The 19,997-nt window shown below is 40.0% G+C and overlaps 1 protein-coding gene across 1 annotated transcript in view; it reads right to left on the bottom strand.

The window, feature by feature from the left end:
* Window positions 1-14,445: 14,445 nt before the first annotated feature.
* The window catches only part of BBS9 (Bardet-Biedl syndrome 9), a 303,101-nt gene continuing 297,549 nt past the window's right edge, over window positions 14,446-19,997 (bottom strand). The window contains exon 23 of the mRNA XM_065630323.1: window positions 14,446-17,238. Coding sequence (XP_065486395.1) covers window positions 17,198-17,238 — 41 coding nt within the window. The 3' untranslated portion in view covers window positions 14,446-17,197. The remainder of the gene's footprint in view (window positions 17,239-19,997) is intronic.

Raw genomic sequence — 19,997 nt, 5'->3', positions numbered from 1 at the left:
GGAAGAATGTATTATTGCACAGTACTCCAGAAGAGATTTTCATGTCTGAATGTTTTTTCCATTGGAGAGATATACTGCATCTTTTGGCAAAGTGGCTTTTTCTTACTTCTCTATCTGTAATTAGTGGCTACATTTCCCTTTTCTAATTCCAATGCAGCCACAGCCCTTCTACAGCAATAGCCATAGGAAAAAAAATCTACCCTAATAATTTCTCAAGTGACAACTACCACAGGAGAGTACTTATATCATTACATGCATCACATCTTCTCTTTGTGATGGTCTAAAATTCATTAAATATTAACATCACCCAGTGTGAGAAACATACAAATCACAATGAGGGCACCAAATAACAATTCAGGCATGCAAATAACGGCAGGGAACTTGCTAAAATACTCTGAAAATGTGAAAATTTTCATCTCCTTTATAAAATGAAGACAGGAGGCTACAGCAACTGAACCACACACTCGAGTCCTGCCATAACTCAATCAGTTAAAAAGGGCATGTGATGAAATCATACTTAAGACAGGGCAGTTATGGAGCAATGCACACAGATTTGTTATATAGTTTTTGTTTTCCTGTGGAAAAAGAAACAAACAAAAACGGTGTGATTGTCACTAAAGCACCTTCAGCACACTGATTAGGTATAAAACTTACCTCTGAAACAACATCTGCAGGATGAAAATGTTGTCCATGGGGTGAGCTCACTGGGTCTGTGCTGCTTTCATGGTAGCACTGGTGTTGGGGTGAGGAATTTGCCCATCTTCATTGCTTAAAACACCTGAAACGAGACCCTAAGCCTCCCAGTACCATGCCTACACCACACTTCACAGACTGTTAGCTGCCCAGTAAAAAAGCCAGCTGGGGACTGGTGCTGCCTCCAAGCCTTATGCCTTGGTTCCATATCTCGCCTCTCATCGGGGAAGAGGGGAGACGCTTGTTGTGAGCAGCAGCCTCTGTTTCTTCCTAATATTGATAATGGTGGCATGACACAGAGGAAGGTCGCTCTCTCATTTAAATCTCTCGTGAAGTAAAACCCAGCCTGTGGGGGAAATCTACAATCCTAATCCTTCCCCCACCTTAGTTTCTCCCATTCATTGCTACAGGTATGGGGGCTGTCTCAGCTTTTTACCTCTCCCTTACCCTATCTCCCATGTCTACCTTATCAGAGATCAGCATCCTTTCCAGTTGTAATGCCACATTAAGTAGAGTTTTAGGGCTTTTTTTTTTTTCCTTTTGCATCCCTGTTTGAAGAGGTACTGCTTTTTCAAAGCTGTGGTAATTTTAGCAAAATCAGCTGGTCACACAGAAAACTTTGTCCTGCTATCGGATATGCACAGAGACATTGTTGTATGCCAGTAATTAAAACAGAAGTCACATCATCAAAACCTTACCTCTTTTGTAGAAACATTATATGCTATCACTTATTATTGACAGGATACATTCATTAGTTTTGATTGTTGCTCAGCCTGGGTTCATCCAGCTCAACGGAGCAGTAGCTGTTCACAAATACCACTTTGTATGTAATTCAGCTCCTTCTCCAGTGACGCTTTCCCTGCAGTCAGCCATAAAACAATGTCAGCCACTAGCTGGTCATAATAAAGGTTCAACTTGGCACCCGCCTAAAAAGAAAAAAAAGCTTTATGGTTAACTATAGTTAACAGTGAAGAAGGTGGCAGTGATCACATTCACATGTCTCATCATGATTATCTGTTTTACTGGCAAGTCAAAAACACTAGAAGGCCCATTCTTCATGGACTAGAGAATTCTTCCAGAAGCAGAGGAAGGCATTGAATCACTAGAATTCACATGTATTTTATTTTGTTCAGGAAATCCATCCTTCGGCATAGGCCTTCCTAAGGGTCCCTTACCATGCAAGAAAGTGTGCAATAAACACGCTACATAGGAACATGTATACGTGAGCACTGGAAGTGGCCCTACTTTTATTACTTCTACATTACTATGCATTATTTTAACACAGTTTCTTTGTATTTATGAGATATCTCAAAATAAAGAAAAAATACGTCTCAGATAACCACTGTATTGAAGGGTACATAAATTGGCACAACTCACTGTTTCCAGTTCTATTTTGCTAAATGGCTATACATTCCCAAGGCACCGAAGATGGTTTGCATATCAGATTGAACTTACACATTTCTATTGTTATTAACATCTTCCTAAAGAATCCTCCATCCAATAACTTAGATAATCATCACACACATCTGCTGCAGTTGGAAGCATGGGTCTGATAACCCCACAAATTCCTGCCAAGAGACCTGTAATTTGGGGAAGTGTTTTATTATCATTGATCATCAGCATACAGCAATCGGGAAGCTCCACAGTAACTCACAGGATTGCGATGGAGAGAAGCTCTGTAGCAACTCATAGGAGGATCGTGATAGAGACATTGCACTTTCGTGCAGGAGAGGGCATGGGAGTTATTCTACTGTTCATCCTTTGGTGGCTGATCAGGTCTTTGCACTTCAGTCCTACTGAGCTGGGCTGCAGCCTCTCAAATGCTTATGCATGTTCCTTCATTCTAAAGTTTCATTTTAAACTTAAGAGTGTGTACCAGTGCGAACAAACTGTATTTCTCAGGTGGACTCTTTTCCTCCAGGAGATAATGTTAATAAACCTTGAGACTGGCCTGCATATAGCAAAGAGGTACTCCTGACAAAGCTCCCCTTCTGCAAAATATTCAGAAAACTAAATGGGTGTAAATGAGGTCTGGAGACCACACTAAGAGGGTTTTAAAACTGTAACAGGATTAAAAGTGGTATATGGTAGATGTCCTTAAATAAAAGGAAAGTACAAAAAAGTATCTAAAATTTACAGTGAGACTTACTTGAATAAATGTTTATAAATTTCATCAAACCACTCATCATTTTGACAGTTTTCCATAAACCCCTGGAACATGCAAAGCATTTAATTTATTTGTGGCAAGATAAATATAATGAGTAAGATTTTAAAAGTTTATTAACATAGAATGTCCTGGCACAGAAAAACTTGCATACTTCTGTTGTTTAAATTATATTTTCTATGAACTCAAAAAAGCCTTACAAAAGGGAGTTTCTCGTTGCAAGAATCTTCAAAACCTATATTTGTACAAATGCAAGCCAAATGAACAGAGCATAAACTAAACTGGGCATAAATGCCATTAGTACCTCAAACTGAAAAATACTTGTATGCAGCAGAAAAATATTGCTCTGATGTGGAGACAATGGACTGCTGTAGTAGTCCATATCAAATATGCTAAAACAACAAAAAAAGTAAATTATAACAGAAATGCTGATGCCGTCTTAACTATGGGATTACCAGCAGAAGCGATTCAAGGGGCCACAGGCCAAGCAAACAGAATGAAGTGGCAGATGCTCGTATTCCTATTTGTTACTTTGCTGCTGTAAATAGTTTGTCTTCCAGAGATAATAAAAATTATTTTGTGTGAGTTATGTGTTTTTGTGTTAGGTTTACCCTTGAACATCTGCTGTCTCAGATAAAGGATAAGGGCTAATGAAATCACATGAAGACTGACATACATGAGGTACTTGTTTTCAATTTCTGAGAGAACCAAAACCTGCATTTTGCCCATCTGCTATGCTAGCTAATAAATGCAACAAGCAAGGAGTGCTCTAGAAACATTTTATAAAATGGAAGATTGATAATTGCAGATGAGGACAGACCGTCTCCGTACTGCAGAGAACCGCTCTGCATGGGCAGAAACTCTTGATCCCACCCCCCACCCCAAAAGACATGCTTAGTTTGACAGATAATTTTTCCCTCCAGCCAGGATCCAGTTCAACAGCAGCTGGTGCTACCCAGCACAGAAAGGCAAAGTCTCATGTTTTTGCTAAAGGACAAGTTTCCAACAGCATGTGCCCTGTGAGATCATCACCTACTGAGACTCTAAACAGCAAGTTCACTTCTGTTGCTGCCATTCCTGCTTCACAGCAGAATTTCTCCCAGGACTTTTCTCAAATGGCAGAATCACAGAATGTTAGGGATTGGAAGGGACCTCAAAAGATCATCTAGTCCAATCCCCCTGCCAGAGCAGGAACACCCAGATGAGGTTACACAGGAAGGTGTCCAGGCGGGTTTTGAATGTCTCCAGAGAAGGAGACTCCACAACCTCCCTGGGCAGCCTGTTCCAGTGTTCCGTCACCCTCACCGTGAGGAAGTTTCTTCTCATATTTAAGTGGAACCTCCTGTGTTCCAGTTTGTACCCATTGCCCCTTGTCTTATCGTCACCAAGAAGAGCCTGGCTCCATCCTCCTGACGCTCACCCTTTACATATTTATAAACATTAATGAGGTCACCCCTCAGTCTCCTCTTCTCTTCCTCCAAGCTAAAGAGACCCAGCTAAAAGGCTTAAAAACTCACAGGTGAGGTCTGAGGAACGAAACACACCAAGTCGCAGCCCCCTCTCCTTCACACGGGTGCCCTCGTTCGCCCTGAAATGAACGCGAGGAGACCGAGGGCCGTTAATTTTACCTCACCTATAACAAAATACAGTGACGGCTTGCCAGGAAGGGCCGGGCGGGCAGGCGAAGGTGCTGCGCGGTGCGGCCGCGGGCAGGTGGCGGTGTTGGGAGCGCAGAGCCCGGCGGCCGCCGAGCGGGGACGAGCTGGAGCTGCCCCCGCGGGGAAGCTGAACCGCGGGTCTGTTCGTGGCAACCTCACCCGTGTGTGCAAGCGCCTTGCCCATACGCGAGCGAAACGCCCTCTTGGTTTCTTCTCAGAACGTGCTTTTTCTCTCATTTGGCTTTGGCTGTACAGGGCATCCCGCTGTTAGCGTCCCTGCAATTAGTGTTACATACCTCATTTTATCGGGGGGGGGGGGGGGGGGAAGGAAAAGGAAAGAAAAAAAAATAAAAAGAAAGAAAAAATGAGGGGAGGGAGATAAAAGGGGGGGGAAGAGGGGAAAAGGCGGGGAGGAAAAGGAAAGAAAAAAATAAAAAGAAAAAATGAGGGGAGGGAGGTAAAAGGGAGGAAAAGAGGGGAAAAGGTGGGGAGGAAAAAGAAAAAAACTAAAAAGAAAGAAGGAAGGAGGGGAAAGGGTGAAAGGGAGGGGAAAAGGGGGGGAAAGGGGAAAAAAGAAGGAGGAAGGAGGAGGAAGGAGGAGGAAGGAGGAGGAAGGAGGAGGAAGGAGAAAACCAGTTTTACAAAGAACCCCTATTTTTTTTTTCTCCAGATACAAAGCTTAAGCAATTTACCGACTACTTTTTTTCTTAAGAAAATTTGCTACGCAACATTACAGCTAGTATAGGTAAGAAATCCTCCCTATTATTTCTTCTTGGCTTCTGATTTAAAAGAAGCATGCTCAATTAAACGGTAATAGCCAATCTGTACTACTGACTGACAGTACCACACATATAAAGAGCAATGAACTGACAGTCATAGGCAGTCTTTTCCAGCTCCAGCTGTCAGGATATGTTCAGATAATATACACGAGCAAATCAGGGTAATCCTGCACTGATCTGTTGAGACTTCTGCTAGTTGTGCAGTTCCGTAATGAGTGCTACAGACGTTATTAAAGCAGCAATAGTAGAAGATTTCATAGTTACACTGAACTGCTCACCAATCTGACTAATTTAATCCTGGATATTCCGCATGCGCTTAAACCCCAAAATAGATGAGAGTACAGAAAAAAAAAAAAAGCAGAAATAAGCAAGTATACTAGCAACAAAGTTGAAATTCATTAAAAATCCGTCTCATTTTGCTACTGATTCACCCAGGTCAGATTAATCTTAGATCTTCACCAAAAAGAAAACACAAAGTCATCCAAGCAAGAGAAAAAAAAAATGTACTTCCATAAGGCAGTGCAATTCATCTATCAGCCTCTCAGCTATCTAAGGCTCTTTCAAGGGGAGATGAGACATCATTAAATGTGCCAGAGGTGAGCTTTTGGTGCCATTACATAGATCTGCATGGGGTTTCTGCCAAATCCCCTAGTTATCTGACAGTAGCATACCTTTAAATACATCATTTAGAAGCATGAGGTGAACAGAGACAGGGAATAGTATTTACTTTGGGAAAGTATCAGTCACATGTCTTGTATATATTAGCAGGTTAAACCCAAGAGTCGGCTGAATTACTTGTGACTGAAGAGAACAATTAATCAACAGTTTTAAGGCTGCACAGAATTTTAAACGTGTATTTACATGTGGTGTACACCATTTAAGTATCTTTAAACATGGACTTTGAAGTCTCAAGGTAGTGGCTGGCAGGTATTCTGACATACAAAATTATGTCTTATGAGAGACTGGTTGGTGCTAAGCTATTTTCAAAACAGAATTTGACTTTGGGGATTTGGGCTTTAAATTAAGCTAGTTTGAAGAACACAGAGCTACCCCTTTACCAAGTCACGTAAAATTCTAACTAGTTTTATTATTGTTAGGTTTTGATCAAATTGACTTTAATATGCTTATGTTTTGATCACAGTGAAGTCAGTCTGTAGGACTGTAGTGTAGCTGGTATGGAAGTCAGAAAATAAGATAGCTGTTGAACAAAAATGACATTGCGGTGCTGGAAGGGCTTGGGAAACTGCTCACCATGCTCATAAACCACATAATGTAGACCCTTCTCCAGGAAACATTCACATATTAGAATAGCACCGATGAGGCCAGTAAGAATATTCACGTAATGGGCAGAAGGCCCTTCTCTAAGGACTTGTTGCAGCAAGTCCCCAGAGGAACCTGCCAGGATAACACCATTCAAAAGTGGGGTGACTACAGTGTTGGGGTGCCCCTGTGTTCAGGTTCACTCTGTGTTGGGTAACCCAAGGAATAGATCTCTGCTCCCAAAGGGGTGCATCTCCACAGCCCCCAGGAGGAGTAATTTGGGTCCGTAGCTCTGAAAGTGGCAGCACTGAGTGATGTGCACAGAGACAGCCACACCTCCAGCCTGGCGGGATGCAATTGTGGTCCCAGAAGCAGCCAAGGACACCCCACTCTGTTGCAACCCATTTCGTTAGCCCTTGTCTTCAAACTGGTGACAGACACATATTAATCCACAAACTCAGCTAAGCAGCTGTCAGCGTCTAGGGTCTCCCAGGATGTCCTTGAGACCCAGTGGTTTCATGGAAATTAGACAGAAACAAACCCAGAAGTCCAACTGGAAACCTTCAGAGGAAAAGCGTGAGACTGCTGCTGTACTTACAGACTTGGCTGCCCACTGGCATTGCTTGGATGGCTTGCTTGGGACATGTGCAGCATGGAGCACCTGCAAGATGGACACTCCAGTCGTTCCCTAAGAGGTCATCCAAGATGGTTTTTCTTAAATTTCACAATTACTTTCTTAGATGGATTTGTTTTGAAGTATGTGTTTACCTTCATAAATGTTCATATTAAGAAAAACTTCAAGTAATAAATCACAGGACTGATGGTTTCGCCACCCCACAGTGGAGCTGCTTTCAGTTCTGTTGTTCCAGAAGTAATGAAAACAACTGGACTTTTTAAAGATTATTTCTGTGCATTTATTTAAAAATAATTAAAAAAAATCATCCCCACACTCCAAATGATGATGAATTGACATCTGAGCATTCCACAAAAAGACAATACAGGCCATTAGAGAAATTAAGTGTGAGCACTATGCACTGCTCGCAACAGTTCCATGCTTTGCTTTTGTATCCACTCCAACTGGATGAATAGAGAGCACAATTCCCAAAATGCAGGAATTTTGCTGCTATGAAGCACTCAGAGGACAACAATCAAGCCTTGGCTTTGTAATGATAGGATTTTAAAAAATGGCCATTTATTTTAAAATAGTCTCTGTGGTTTGTAAAGCTGTTTCTGCAGAGCATAGAGAGGATAAAACATATTTTTGCAGGCTTTCAGCTGCTGGCCCAAGTGCAGAAAAGGATTAAGACAGTTTGAATTTACATGATGCAAACTAGAAGAAATGAGGAAGAAAAGATGGCTCTGAAAGACATACTTCATTTTCTCTTAGAAGAGGTGTAATGCAAAGTAAGTACTTTTTCACAGTTAGTAGATTCCAGCTGGATCGCAATGGTTTGAGCATGGGAGCAGCTGAACAATAGCTCTATTCACCTGCAACCAAATTCTACAAATCTGCGGTTTCGCTTTCGAATTTAATGAGGGTATCTAGAAAACGAGCGCAATCCAAATTATCCGCTAGTTTTGATAATGCAGGCCTTAGTGAGGGAAAGGACAGGGACTGAGCACTAGCAGAGACAGTGCAGTACATTAACCCCAAAAATATCCCTTTGGGCACACGGTGAAGATGGAGAGAGATGTGGGAGCCTGTAGGGAGAGGTTAAAACTATTTTACCTGTTTATGAGTATTTGCTAAGCACCACCTGGTGCTACAGTTTACATAGGGTGGAAAATATATAAAGCGGAGCCAGATGACACCTCTGACGTGAGCCAGGTGGAGGCATGACGCTGCAGGAATCCATGGTGCATCTTGAAGGATGCTGGCACAGCCGGTCTGCAGATGCAGCCTCCACTGGAGTCGTGTGCTTGAGCAGGAGATTTGTCCTTAAGAGCTAAAATTGAGCATCCCCGCTCCTGCCCTGCTCAGGAGCAGGGACAGAGGAGTTTGTGCGTGTGTGGGGAGATAAGGAGAAGGGGACAAGGGCCAGTGCGTGGCTCTGGGGCTGCCTGGGCACCCCGCCAGAGCCTCGACTACCTCGGTTTTGGTTTGTCCTAGCTGAAAATCAACTCAAAATCTCCTCGCCACAGAAGCCACATGACTAACAGTCTAGCTCTAATTAACGATGAAGTATGCACAAGAAATTAAGGTGCTCCTTTTGCTTATAGCCTCTGGCTTTTATTTTTTTTATTTTTCTGAACAGAAATGTCCTCTGGCCACTCTGGTAAGTTTGCCATTTTGGAAACTGCTCCACCACACTCGCTGGATGCTGAATCAGTGAGAGTTACACAACTTCGCTGTTTACAGGCGGTTTGATCTGCTCACCTCTGCTGTGCCACTCACTTCGCTTCCAGCACTGCATGGCTGCTTTTGAAGGAGAGATAGCTATCAACAGGGGCAAAAGTGATAAGGAGAAGGAACAATTTATCTATAAACTTGGTGAATAAAAATTTACAGTAGTGAGGACAACGACCAGAGAGAAAGAGAGGAATGAGTTTCGAATCAGAAGTCAACATGGAAGTGATTTGGTAACAATCCTCCATACAAAAAGTTACAGTGCATGTGGCTTTCCGTAAATGTTATCACAAAGCCTCCCTCAGCTCTACTATAGCAACTCAAACACACATACAGGTAAATGCCTGAACGCACTTCCTACCTTGGCCACAGAGTGGACGTGCCCACTGGCTTGAGACTTAAGAAGCCTAACTCAGCTAAAGACTGAGAGTCCAGATTTGTGTACTCGATATTTCTAATGGCAGAGAGGTGGAATAGAATTTGTAGAAATTGTTTTTCTGGCCAGCGCAATAATCCTGAAGAAGTAGGACCAGACTGTATTTTTGTGCAACCAAAATTATCAAGCCAAATGCGGGAAACTCACCAGGCTTAGCAATCAGGTCCTCTCCTAGCATGCTCTAAACTGGAAGCCAAAAACAAGTGGCCAGGTTTGAAAAAGTTGATGTTAATGAGACACACAAAAGGTTAAATGTACTAACTCTATTACTCCTTGGGATTTATTTGCTCAGTTCTAATTTTAACTTTGGTTAGCCCAATAAAAGGTATCACATCACCGTCTGGGTAGCTGTCTTACAAAAAACAATGCAGCTACCAACTTTCCTTTGCTGGATGACATACTTGGGCAGTAGCCCTTTAAAAAAAAAAAGCTTCAATTTCTTTAGAGCACATTTGATTTTCCATTCATTATTTTCCTGATGCTGAAAGCAATGTTATTCATCCCAGAGAAGAACAGCTACATTGTGTTTCAAATGTTTAACCAAAACACTCATTTTGCTGCAAGTTTTCCTTCTTTCAGGATTTTAAGACATATCTACAAAGTGGTTGCTGGGCAAAATCATCAATTCATGGTCAACGGGATCTGGTAGAAAACACCACAGCAAAAAGAAAAATAAATGAATGATACGATTGCAGGAGTGACTGCTATCTACAAAAATGTGGATGATGAGAAGGACTCCTCTCCCCATGAGATGAGCTAATGAATGCCGAACGTGGAATGATTGTTAAAAAAGAGAGACAAAAATAGAAGAATAAAAATAAATTCTTAACACACTAAGTGTGTACCATCCACAATCTATAAGCACCGACACATTTGTAACTCCCAACTTTTTGTCAACCTCACCCACAGCACTTACATAGAAAACTTCCCTTTACCTTCTGCAGTCCTGTTTGCCTGCAGTAAGAATTATCATCCACTTCTGCTTGGACCTTACTTTCCTGTGGCTCTCTATCTCTTGATTCACAGTGGTGAGGGATTAGGTAGGTACAACTGACACAGCAATGATAAACCACTAGCTATTTTGAAAAGCCAGTCATATTTTACATATTATTCTTTGTTCTTTTGGCCACAGAAACGTTCATTTTCAGTAGTCTTTTACTGATGTCAAGCTGATTGTTCTCACTGCATCCAGTCCTGCTGCCTGACCACCAAACACCCAAATGTGCTAATCCTGGGGGCACAGTCTTACCCAGGCGAGCCAGGATTCCTCTTTTCAGGAGAAGACATTGCTCTGTGGCAGCCACATGGGAGCTTTAGGACAAGACCCTGCTGGGAATCAAAGAGATAAGTGAACTCTCCAGCTCCTTGAGTCTCCTCTTCTTCCTTCCAGGCCTTCTGGTCACTGTCAGAAGAGGCAAATCCTTACAGCTGAAATAACGTTGCCCAGAGTCATGGGCAAAACACTCCCCTTACAGGTCACCGACCTCCCAACTGCTTTTGGGACTTGCACCCTGAAGTCTGTAAAGCAGCTGTCCAGTGTCATGGTAAAAGATATGTGTCATACCGCCATGAAACATCTAGTTAATGCTGGAACATGGCACTCAGATACGCTGCCAAGAGAAACTCTCTTTGTTTCTACTGGATCAGAAGCAATCACACCACGTTAACTAAGCTTTATTCTCACCAGCTCCTAGTTACAGTCATTGCTCAAGCAGAAGGAAGACACTCCACGTCCAGACAGCTGGAAAAAGCAGTTCCTGTTATGTATGCAGGAACTTGACTGTTCTCCAATATTTATGGATCCCAACTGCCTCCACTTCATTACACCATCAGGGGAAGAAAAAGTACAATAAACCCCTTTATGTCTCCTGTAATTGAATCCAACCATGTTTATAATATATTGTAAGCACTTCAAGTAACAATTAATTATTGAATGCTTACTTCATAATGAATTGGAATATCATCTGTTATAGACCAACTTCTTCATGTATTCTCTAATACTTCCAAGATGCTGTGAAACTGGTTTGTACTTTAAAATGAAGTACTAAAATCAATACAATAAAAACTCATTTCTTTCCCAAACATTGACTTTGCAATATGGTCTCATTAGATTTACCAAAGTAAGGAAGACTCGTACAAGCTATCCTTGGATCAAAACCCTTGTTGTTTCCTAAGGCCGTCTAAGAATAGCACCTATGCTACATTCATTAACAATGATAAAATGTCTCAGTATAATGAGAGGAGACTGGAGGTGCCAATTTTTGAATAGTATGTGAAATTCAGGAAATAGTAATAACAACATCAATTTAGAGGAACTATGGCAACTTTTTAAAAGATAGAGGGCCAAGCTTTCTCTTGATGAAAAGCCAAATTAAGTAAGTGCATTCTTCTTAATAGAACGTGTCCTGGAAATACTTCCCTCCACTCTCTTGGTTGGGGAGAAGAAGGTGACCATGCTTTTCATTGCTTGATTTCCTAAACAATTTAATAGTGATGCTTTGGTTGCTGAAAAGCTGCTATACATCTTATTGAGAGTGACTTCATCCCATAAGTGGCTGAACTAATATATAAAATGCTCTGGGTTTTTATTTTGTAAGGGCCTATTTCACATGCAGCATCACTCTCTACAGAGAAGCAACCACTTCTGGGGTGGAATGCAGCAGCTATTTAATTAATACTGACTAATTAACTGTCACGCATATTGTATTTTAGGAACAGTACCTTTTGGAGGCACCCTCGTAATTTATTACGTCATCTAGCTAGGAGTTAAGTGGTGTTTACGTGTTATCTTATTACGACATGCAGCCTCCAGTAGAAGAGTATGGATGCTCTCCTGTCAAAATAAACGGCAAAATGCGCAGTTAAACTCAACAAAAGTAGATTTGGGCCTCTAATCAGGTTACAGTAATGACTCAGTATGACTGACCTCCCTTCAAGATTTCTGATCAGACAACAGCTTACGTAATCAGAAGAGCTTTTATCTTGTTTCTGCAGCTGAATACACCGTCAGTCTGCACCCAGCTGGAGCTGCGGTGGAGGGTGAGCTATGATCTGCAATGATCATTCCCACTTAGGGAGCACTCCAAGTCTCTATTCCGCTTATAAAGATGAATCAAAATATCTTATCACTGTTATCATTTTCCTCTGGAGTCTTAACTGGTTTTGCCAAAAATAATTTCCAAGAGAAATATTTTTATTATAAGAGTGTAGTGTTAAAAAGCGGTGGTAGTAAACAAGTGAATAAAACAATATGCTCATGCTACATCAAATGGAAAATACTCCCATTACAGCTAACATCAATTTACATGCTCCAGCCTGAGGGTGTGGATCTCTTCCAGGGCTCCTGGTTACTTTTGAGATTTTTTTCCTGATATAAAAACATGGTTTTGCTCAACCCTTACATTTTAAGAATGAGGATGGATACTGGCATCTTCAATACAGCAGATTCATCTGCAAGCACGGATGTCTCAAACACATAGGAAATCTAAGCACATGACAGCGCACATGGAAATATAATGGTACTTTGTTTCCTGCTTTCAACAACTCTTGGAAAATACCACAGTACTTTAAAATAACAGTTATACTTACTTAAATGTGCTTGCATGTTGCATTTGTTTGTACTCCTTGCTCTGGCAGACATAAAGATACAGCAATCATGACACATTGTCAGAGAAAACCAGGTCAAATCAATTAGCTCAGTTATGCCTCCATCCCATGATTAACTAAATCACATGCTATTCATTTAATGCTAACAAAAGTGCCAGGTGTCTCTGCTACGATCTGCTGGTCTCCTGGATAAAGCATATTCCCCCAAATTAGCAGCTTCTATACAGCAAACAACTAGCTGCCTTGCAAAAGAGAAGAACAGAAACAATCATCCGTGATACTATTGACCATTTTAAGAATTTACAAGACAGGATACAGACAAGTAGAGAGGAATTTCGGACTCTAAACCAGTCAGTGTTTTTCCAGTCGAACTTGTGTTGAAATTAGTCTACTGCAATATTAGGATCAATTCTCATAGAAACGAGGCATTCAAAATCACTTCTGGTTTGGGTCACTTTTGCTGCTTATAAACCCAGCCCTATAGACACTGAGCACCTCCCAGTTGTTTCAACAGGACCCGAGGGCATTCTGTCCCCTCAAAAGGATCAAGGAAGCAACAAAAAACTATGCAAACTTTACCTTTGAGCTGCAAAAGAACTATGCCACCTGCAAACGGCATATGAAGGTACCACATAAATACCGGACAAACCTTATGCTGCGAGGGAGCAAATGAACTAAGCAGCATGATGTCAAGGGGTGACAACGAACAAGGCTATGGAAAACTCAAGGTTGATTTCAAATAAAGAGGCAATACAGAAGCTTGGTTTCAGGAGTACATCATGTATTTTACAGCACCTTTGCAGCAGTTTTTTTAAAAAGCTTATCTATAAACAGGGTATTCTGATGGGAAGATACTTATTCAATATGATGCATACCTTGTATATTTTTTTTTATGCTGGAGGGACTTCACATAGAAATACAATTCCTGCTCAGAAAATTTCAGTTTAGGGCAGTAACTTACTCTTTATAAGCAATACAAGAATATTGAAACATCTCTAATGCTCACTGTACAGTAAATGCTGAAGAGGAGAAAAAGACAAGACATTATAAAGCAAAACCCAGACCCTTGAAAGCAATGGTGTTTTTCTGTGTCATAGTTTAGTAATAGTTGGACAGAATAATCAATCTGGGGCTGGAAAACACAATCGTAGTTTGAAGTCAGCATTGTGTTCAAAGCCCAAAAGATCAGCAGAGCCCAGACCTCCAGATTTTGGTCATCAGAATAGTAATTGTTTTAATCTGTTTTTCTAAGTTGCAACAGCACAAAAAATAAAATGAAAGAAAAGCCCTTGGACAATAACATTCAGAAAATAAACTCTACCAAGAAAATAAACTCTAGAAGTACTTGCCTGTTTAACATAATATACATATATATTTTATGCTAGGAATTATTTTAGAAACTGCATTTCAAAGTGCTATAGCACAAATATAATAAAGTTGCCAGGACTCACAGCGTGGTTTTCAAAACATCACAAAATTCCTTTTAGATATGCGTACACAAAATTAATTTCAACAAAATGAACATTAAAAAATCATTTTAATCTGTGAGCCACCTAAACATAAAATTCTCAAATAACTAAATGTGCAGACGGGCTGCATATTTCAGCTCAGAAAGTAACAGTTGTCATATGAGTAATCTTTGCAGAATAAATCACTAGACTTCTAGGTATGACATTTATATAAATTGATTTGAAAACATTGTGATCTTACAATTAACAGAAGAGCTGACCAGGCATTACTCTAAAATCCTGTTCAGAACAGCTCGATTGGCCCGCAATGTCTGTCAGGGCCTCAGAAACATCGTCAATGGGAACCGAACATTTGGTCCTCCCAAACTATCAATGTTTCCTTACATTTTTCTCTCTAAATGCAAAACTTCCTGTAATTTGCCTGATTTTTTTCCAGCCAAAAAGAACTTAAAAATTCAAACTACTTTTCAGAACTGCTAAGAATTACTTTACAATATTTCCTTTTAACCTGCTGCATAAATGACTACATTTCAATGACTTCCTTCCTCTGAATTAGATGGAGTATTTGGCATTGGGGGAAATAAAGTAATTTTTACTCAATGCAATTGTATTCCTCGTTTAAACCCTGATGATACTACCAAATACCACAATTTAGTGCAATATACAAAGAGGTCATACATTACTATTATAGACAGTTCTACTTTTTTTTTTTTTTTTTCCCTTTTTATTACCAGTATGTTTTCCCCTTCCTGCAAAACTATTCTCATGAGAACTTATTTTACAAAGCATGGAGTAGAAAAGGCAAACAAGAGTGCTTCTAAGCCTTACATCTTAAAATAACAGAAAATAACTTAAATAAGAGTGAATGATATAATTGACCTGAGTGCCTACTTGCTGTTTACCCTAAACTCCCAATGAAGCCAGGCAGCTCTGAGCACTGGGATCACATTCAATAATGGTAATTATGACAGAGTAATATATTTCACAGAAGTCTCACAGTAGTGTACTTTCCAGCTATGTTATTTGCCTATAGCTTAGGGTTCTTTGGTCCAGGATTCTACACCGTTATAGTACAGGCTTTTCAGCAGTAAACGTGGTTGATTTCTGCAGATTAGGTAGTAGCCACTGACAAGAGGACAAAAGAAGATTTGAGATCTATCGTTAAAGTTTAAGCCTAATAGCTACAGTAATTGATTAGTTCTCCATGGATTTTCTTTGGTCATTGAGGTGTGTACAGAAACTACAGGAGATTATTTTATTGTGTAATTTTCGCAGCGCAGCAGGGTACCTTGAGAATGGGTTGGATACCATCCTCCTGACAAAAACCACAGGGGAGGGATCAGAGTGAAGAAAACTCAGCCAGCAGAATCACTCCAGAACAAGCAGGGGGGAGGATTTTTCCATCCTGGGAAAGAAACAAGATTTCTGGCCCCACAGTTTGCAGGTATCTGAGGTCTCCCTGGGGGACAGAGCCATTTTTATTGGAATAATGAAGGTTGATGGCTTAAGACATTCTGAAAAATCACGTCGTCTTTTTATCCACAGATCAAGCCTAGCACAGACCACAGAAACTGTCAGAACCTCTGCTGAAACAGCACAGAAGAGAGTTGGAGGGACCTCGTCTACAGCTAGAACAGGAGTGGTGAACCATCCACCAGAAACTGAGACCAGTAGTGCTTTTTTGCATCTGCCATCCAAAAGACTGCAACTTGCATTTTGGAATGAACAGCAACAGTCAGGAGGGGCCTCGTTCAAATGTCTTTTATTACACTTGACCCAGGTCTCAGTTATTTTCAGTTCTGAGTATCTTTTATTGATATCTCAACTCACTCTCAGGAATCCAGACATGACCCTGATGCTTCCAAATCCTAGGCCAAGGTCCTTTCAAAGGTTGCCTCAGTTGTTGGGTGTTGCATTTCAGGCACCTTGCATGGACCTGACTTTCAGAAGGCAAATACTCAGCACTTTCTAAGAACTCAACTCTCAAAGCACCTTCCAACTGGATCAATAAAAATTAAGGCACTCAAAAATTGCTGGCTACTTTGAAAATCTTACCCATAACTAGAACAGACTGATTGACAAGAAAAACAGAAATCACAGGTAACTATAAAAAGATCCATGTGTTGCTACGCTCAAGGTACTTAGCGTGTAAACTTTATTTACATTCATAGTGACATAGTTAATGGCAAAAGGTTTGCCCTTTATTTTCAGTAACCATATTTTACTCTAACTCTAGAGAGCAAGAGTCTGTATAAGCAATGAGAGAGGGGAAAAAAGTTGACGGATTACCAGTTTTTCTTCTTATGGTGAATTCAGCTATCTGGAATCACGAATGTTAATACGGGAGGAAATGAGATAGTTATCTTTTGTCAAAACTCTGATATAACAAATGTTAATATATCTCAAAAGGATGTACAGTTCAGAATATCTTTAAAAAAAAAAAAAAAAGATAAAACATATCCTGAAACAAAGGTTGTTTCTACCTATGTGTAAATAGTATTTGATCAATCAAATGAATCCTTAGATAGGGCTTACATATCACAAAACATAACACAACACCCTTACCACAGCTGGGTAAGTGCTTAAACTTTGCTTACAGAAAGGATGCTAGTAGTTGGCAGGGAGACCAAATAAAAATTATTAGAATGGAACTTTTTGTATAAATTAGCCCATTCCTCTCCTTCCAGAAGCTGCAATCAGTACAAAATAAAATAGATTGGTACTGCTGCATTATAAATGCATTTGATATCAGATAGAAATTCCTCATGAGGGTCATCTTCAGATTTCATGGCTTTTCTTCTTCCTCCGCTGCGTCCTCAGACAAACCTACAAAGCAGAAAGAAAATGCTTAAAAATTCAGTGTACTTGGCAACTACACACACTATATTGTTGATTCCATCAGTTTGTAAAATGGTTATAGCTGGAGGAAACAATTTATTACATGCAAAGCAGTTAGGATAAAAATGCATAACTTGCAGATTCAAGCACTCACAAGTTCAGAAAACATAAAAAACTAAGGCAGTAAAGGCAATTTCACATCAGCTTTTTATGCATATGATGGATGATACAAGCCCAAGTTATAAAATCATGGACTACTTTTACGTCAGAAAAAAAATGGCAGAGGACAACTGGGCCTATGATCTGAGACACAGTTGCTCCAATCTATTTCCATTTTCCTGCCCCTTTTTCTAGGTAGAACTTGCAATACAAATTGCAAAACAATAGAAAATTAGGCTCCATAAACCCATTAACAATAATATTTATATACGTGTATGTGTATATATATATGTAAAAAAGACTAATACTTTGGGCAAGGGGAAAATAGCAAAACCCCTGTCTTAAATACAACTGCTGCCTTAAACCAAGAGTATGAGTTTACTGTTTTCAAGTATCAGTGCAAGAGATGAATACACCTTGGACTGCAAATTAATCTTTGCAATAATGAATCTGACAGAATTCGAAAAGTGGGTAGACATAAAAATTTGCTTGGAATACCTAGGGAGAAAAAGAACAGTGGATTATCACACAAATTTGTATATGCACATACTTGCATTACTTTAATTTAAAGTGATTGTTGATTGTTTAACCCAGCACTTTCTTACATGTCTACTCTTAATTTAGGTTGAAAATTATTTAACTTAAATCCTTTTCTAATGAGCATGAAGCAATCCAAGATAAATTGGCAACATCTCCAAATGATTCATGAATAATAATAATAAAAATAACACACAGCTTTTATGTTTGTTTCCTTTTTTGTGCGTTTTTTAAATTTTATTTTATTTTGTTCGTTGGGTTTGTGGTGGTTTTTTTCTTTTGATGTTGTTATTGTTTGTTTGTTTTTTGTTTTGTTTTTCCCTGCAAGCCATGTCTGAAGAAGGCTGAAATCCCCACACACCCAGTGAAGTGAAATGATCCAGCAGGTCAGCAGAATAAAATCCGGGCATCCAGGTCTTCTAAACCCAAGCCACCAATCGCCTGTCAGCCCAACTGCCTTCACAATCATGTTCATACAGAATTTATCACCAACAATCTACCTAATTTTAAAAGAATACGCTTTCATTTAGATCTGTGCAATTCCAGTATGAACAAAATCATACAGATTTCTTTTTCAGGTTTTGTTTTACACTATCGATGTTTTTTGGTGCTTGGGGATTTCAGTATTTCCAATAATTTTCGTGGCTGATGGTACTGAACCAAACGAATTTATCTCGAGCTTTGAGACTGAAGCAAAGCATCAGTGAAGTTAACAGAGCAGGAGATCAAGGATAAAATTGCCAAGATACAAAAGACTAGAGCAGTAAAATTTCTGCAACAGCTGGGAGCCCAAGGCCCCCAAGGGGCTAAGAAGTTCCCTTACTGAAGCTTCTACTTTTTTTTCTTCTTTAAAAAAAGGACAATTAAAAATACCATGTTAAGAGCTCACTTGGGTTTACAAAGGTCAGCCATCAAATGGTAGTTCTTTTGTTCAAAACTCTTATCACATCACACATGCTGGGATGCCAAAGGGATCAGCAGCAGGTCCCATCTTGTTTCATTAATGATCTAGGGGAAGGAGGTAGGTAGGATGATAATGAAGTGTGTGGATTATAAGAAACAAAGATGATCGACAAATAACTGGAGAGGACAAAGAAATATTGCTCTAGGATCTAAGAGATTAACAAGGCTGAGAGAAGATAAAAGGAGAAACCACTTGAAATACATCATGGAAATAACAATCTTAAACACAGACACTCGCTGACGAAAGCCCTGCAGAAGTAGCACAGTGGAAAAAGCTGTTTAAGACATGCATTTGCAGTGAAATATCCTGCGTAGCTCAATACACCACAGGAGCCACTGCAGAGCTCACAGTTAATACTGTTCCTGACTATATAGCTTTGTTGAGATCACATCTGGAGCTGTTTACAACTCTGTACTACATTAAAAGATGCTGAAGAATATCTTGCTTTCCCAGCACAATTAAGGAAAATAGTTTGCAAGAATTAGGAAACAGGTTTCTGCACACTCTTACAACGGCTGGACAGGCACGCAGTTCAGATGAGAAACAGCAAAAAAGTGGTATGGTTATGGTTGGCTCTTTGTACCTGAAGAGAATAGCCACAGATTTCCAGAGACCAAGAAGCACTTACCTCTGCATTAGTGCTGCCCACTAAGCTGCACACTCAAAATATGTGACACTGCACAGTGCCCTCAGCCTCAATACATTTGAAGACTGGCTAGAGGACATCTAAGCAGCATAACAGCACATAAATTAAGGAAGGGAGGTTTACAAAAATATCAGGGGGGAAAGAAAGCTCTTCATGAAAAGGCTATAACATCCTTATGCATCTTTTCCTTTAGTCTGCTGAAAACATAGCATGTTAAAAATTAAAATGTTATTAAAATAAAACTAATGCACACACAGCAAATTTGAGCCATAAAATAGTGCCCAAGATACTGCTTTCAAAACCTGTTTCTTCCATGACACTGACTTCTTACAAATAACTCTTGTGTCTGTTTCTACAAATTGCCATGCCAAAATGGGCAATGTGAATGGTTACCTTCAAGCTCATGAAACACAGTGGATCCACTAAACTTAAGACATTAAC

This window comes from Caloenas nicobarica, chromosome 2 (assembly GCF_036013445.1).
Source record: "Caloenas nicobarica isolate bCalNic1 chromosome 2, bCalNic1.hap1, whole genome shotgun sequence".
In the NCBI taxonomy this organism is placed as follows: domain Eukaryota; kingdom Metazoa; phylum Chordata; class Aves; order Columbiformes; family Columbidae; genus Caloenas; species Caloenas nicobarica.
Note: the sequence above shows the minus strand (reverse complement) of the source record. Positions and strands in the feature narration are given on the sequence as shown.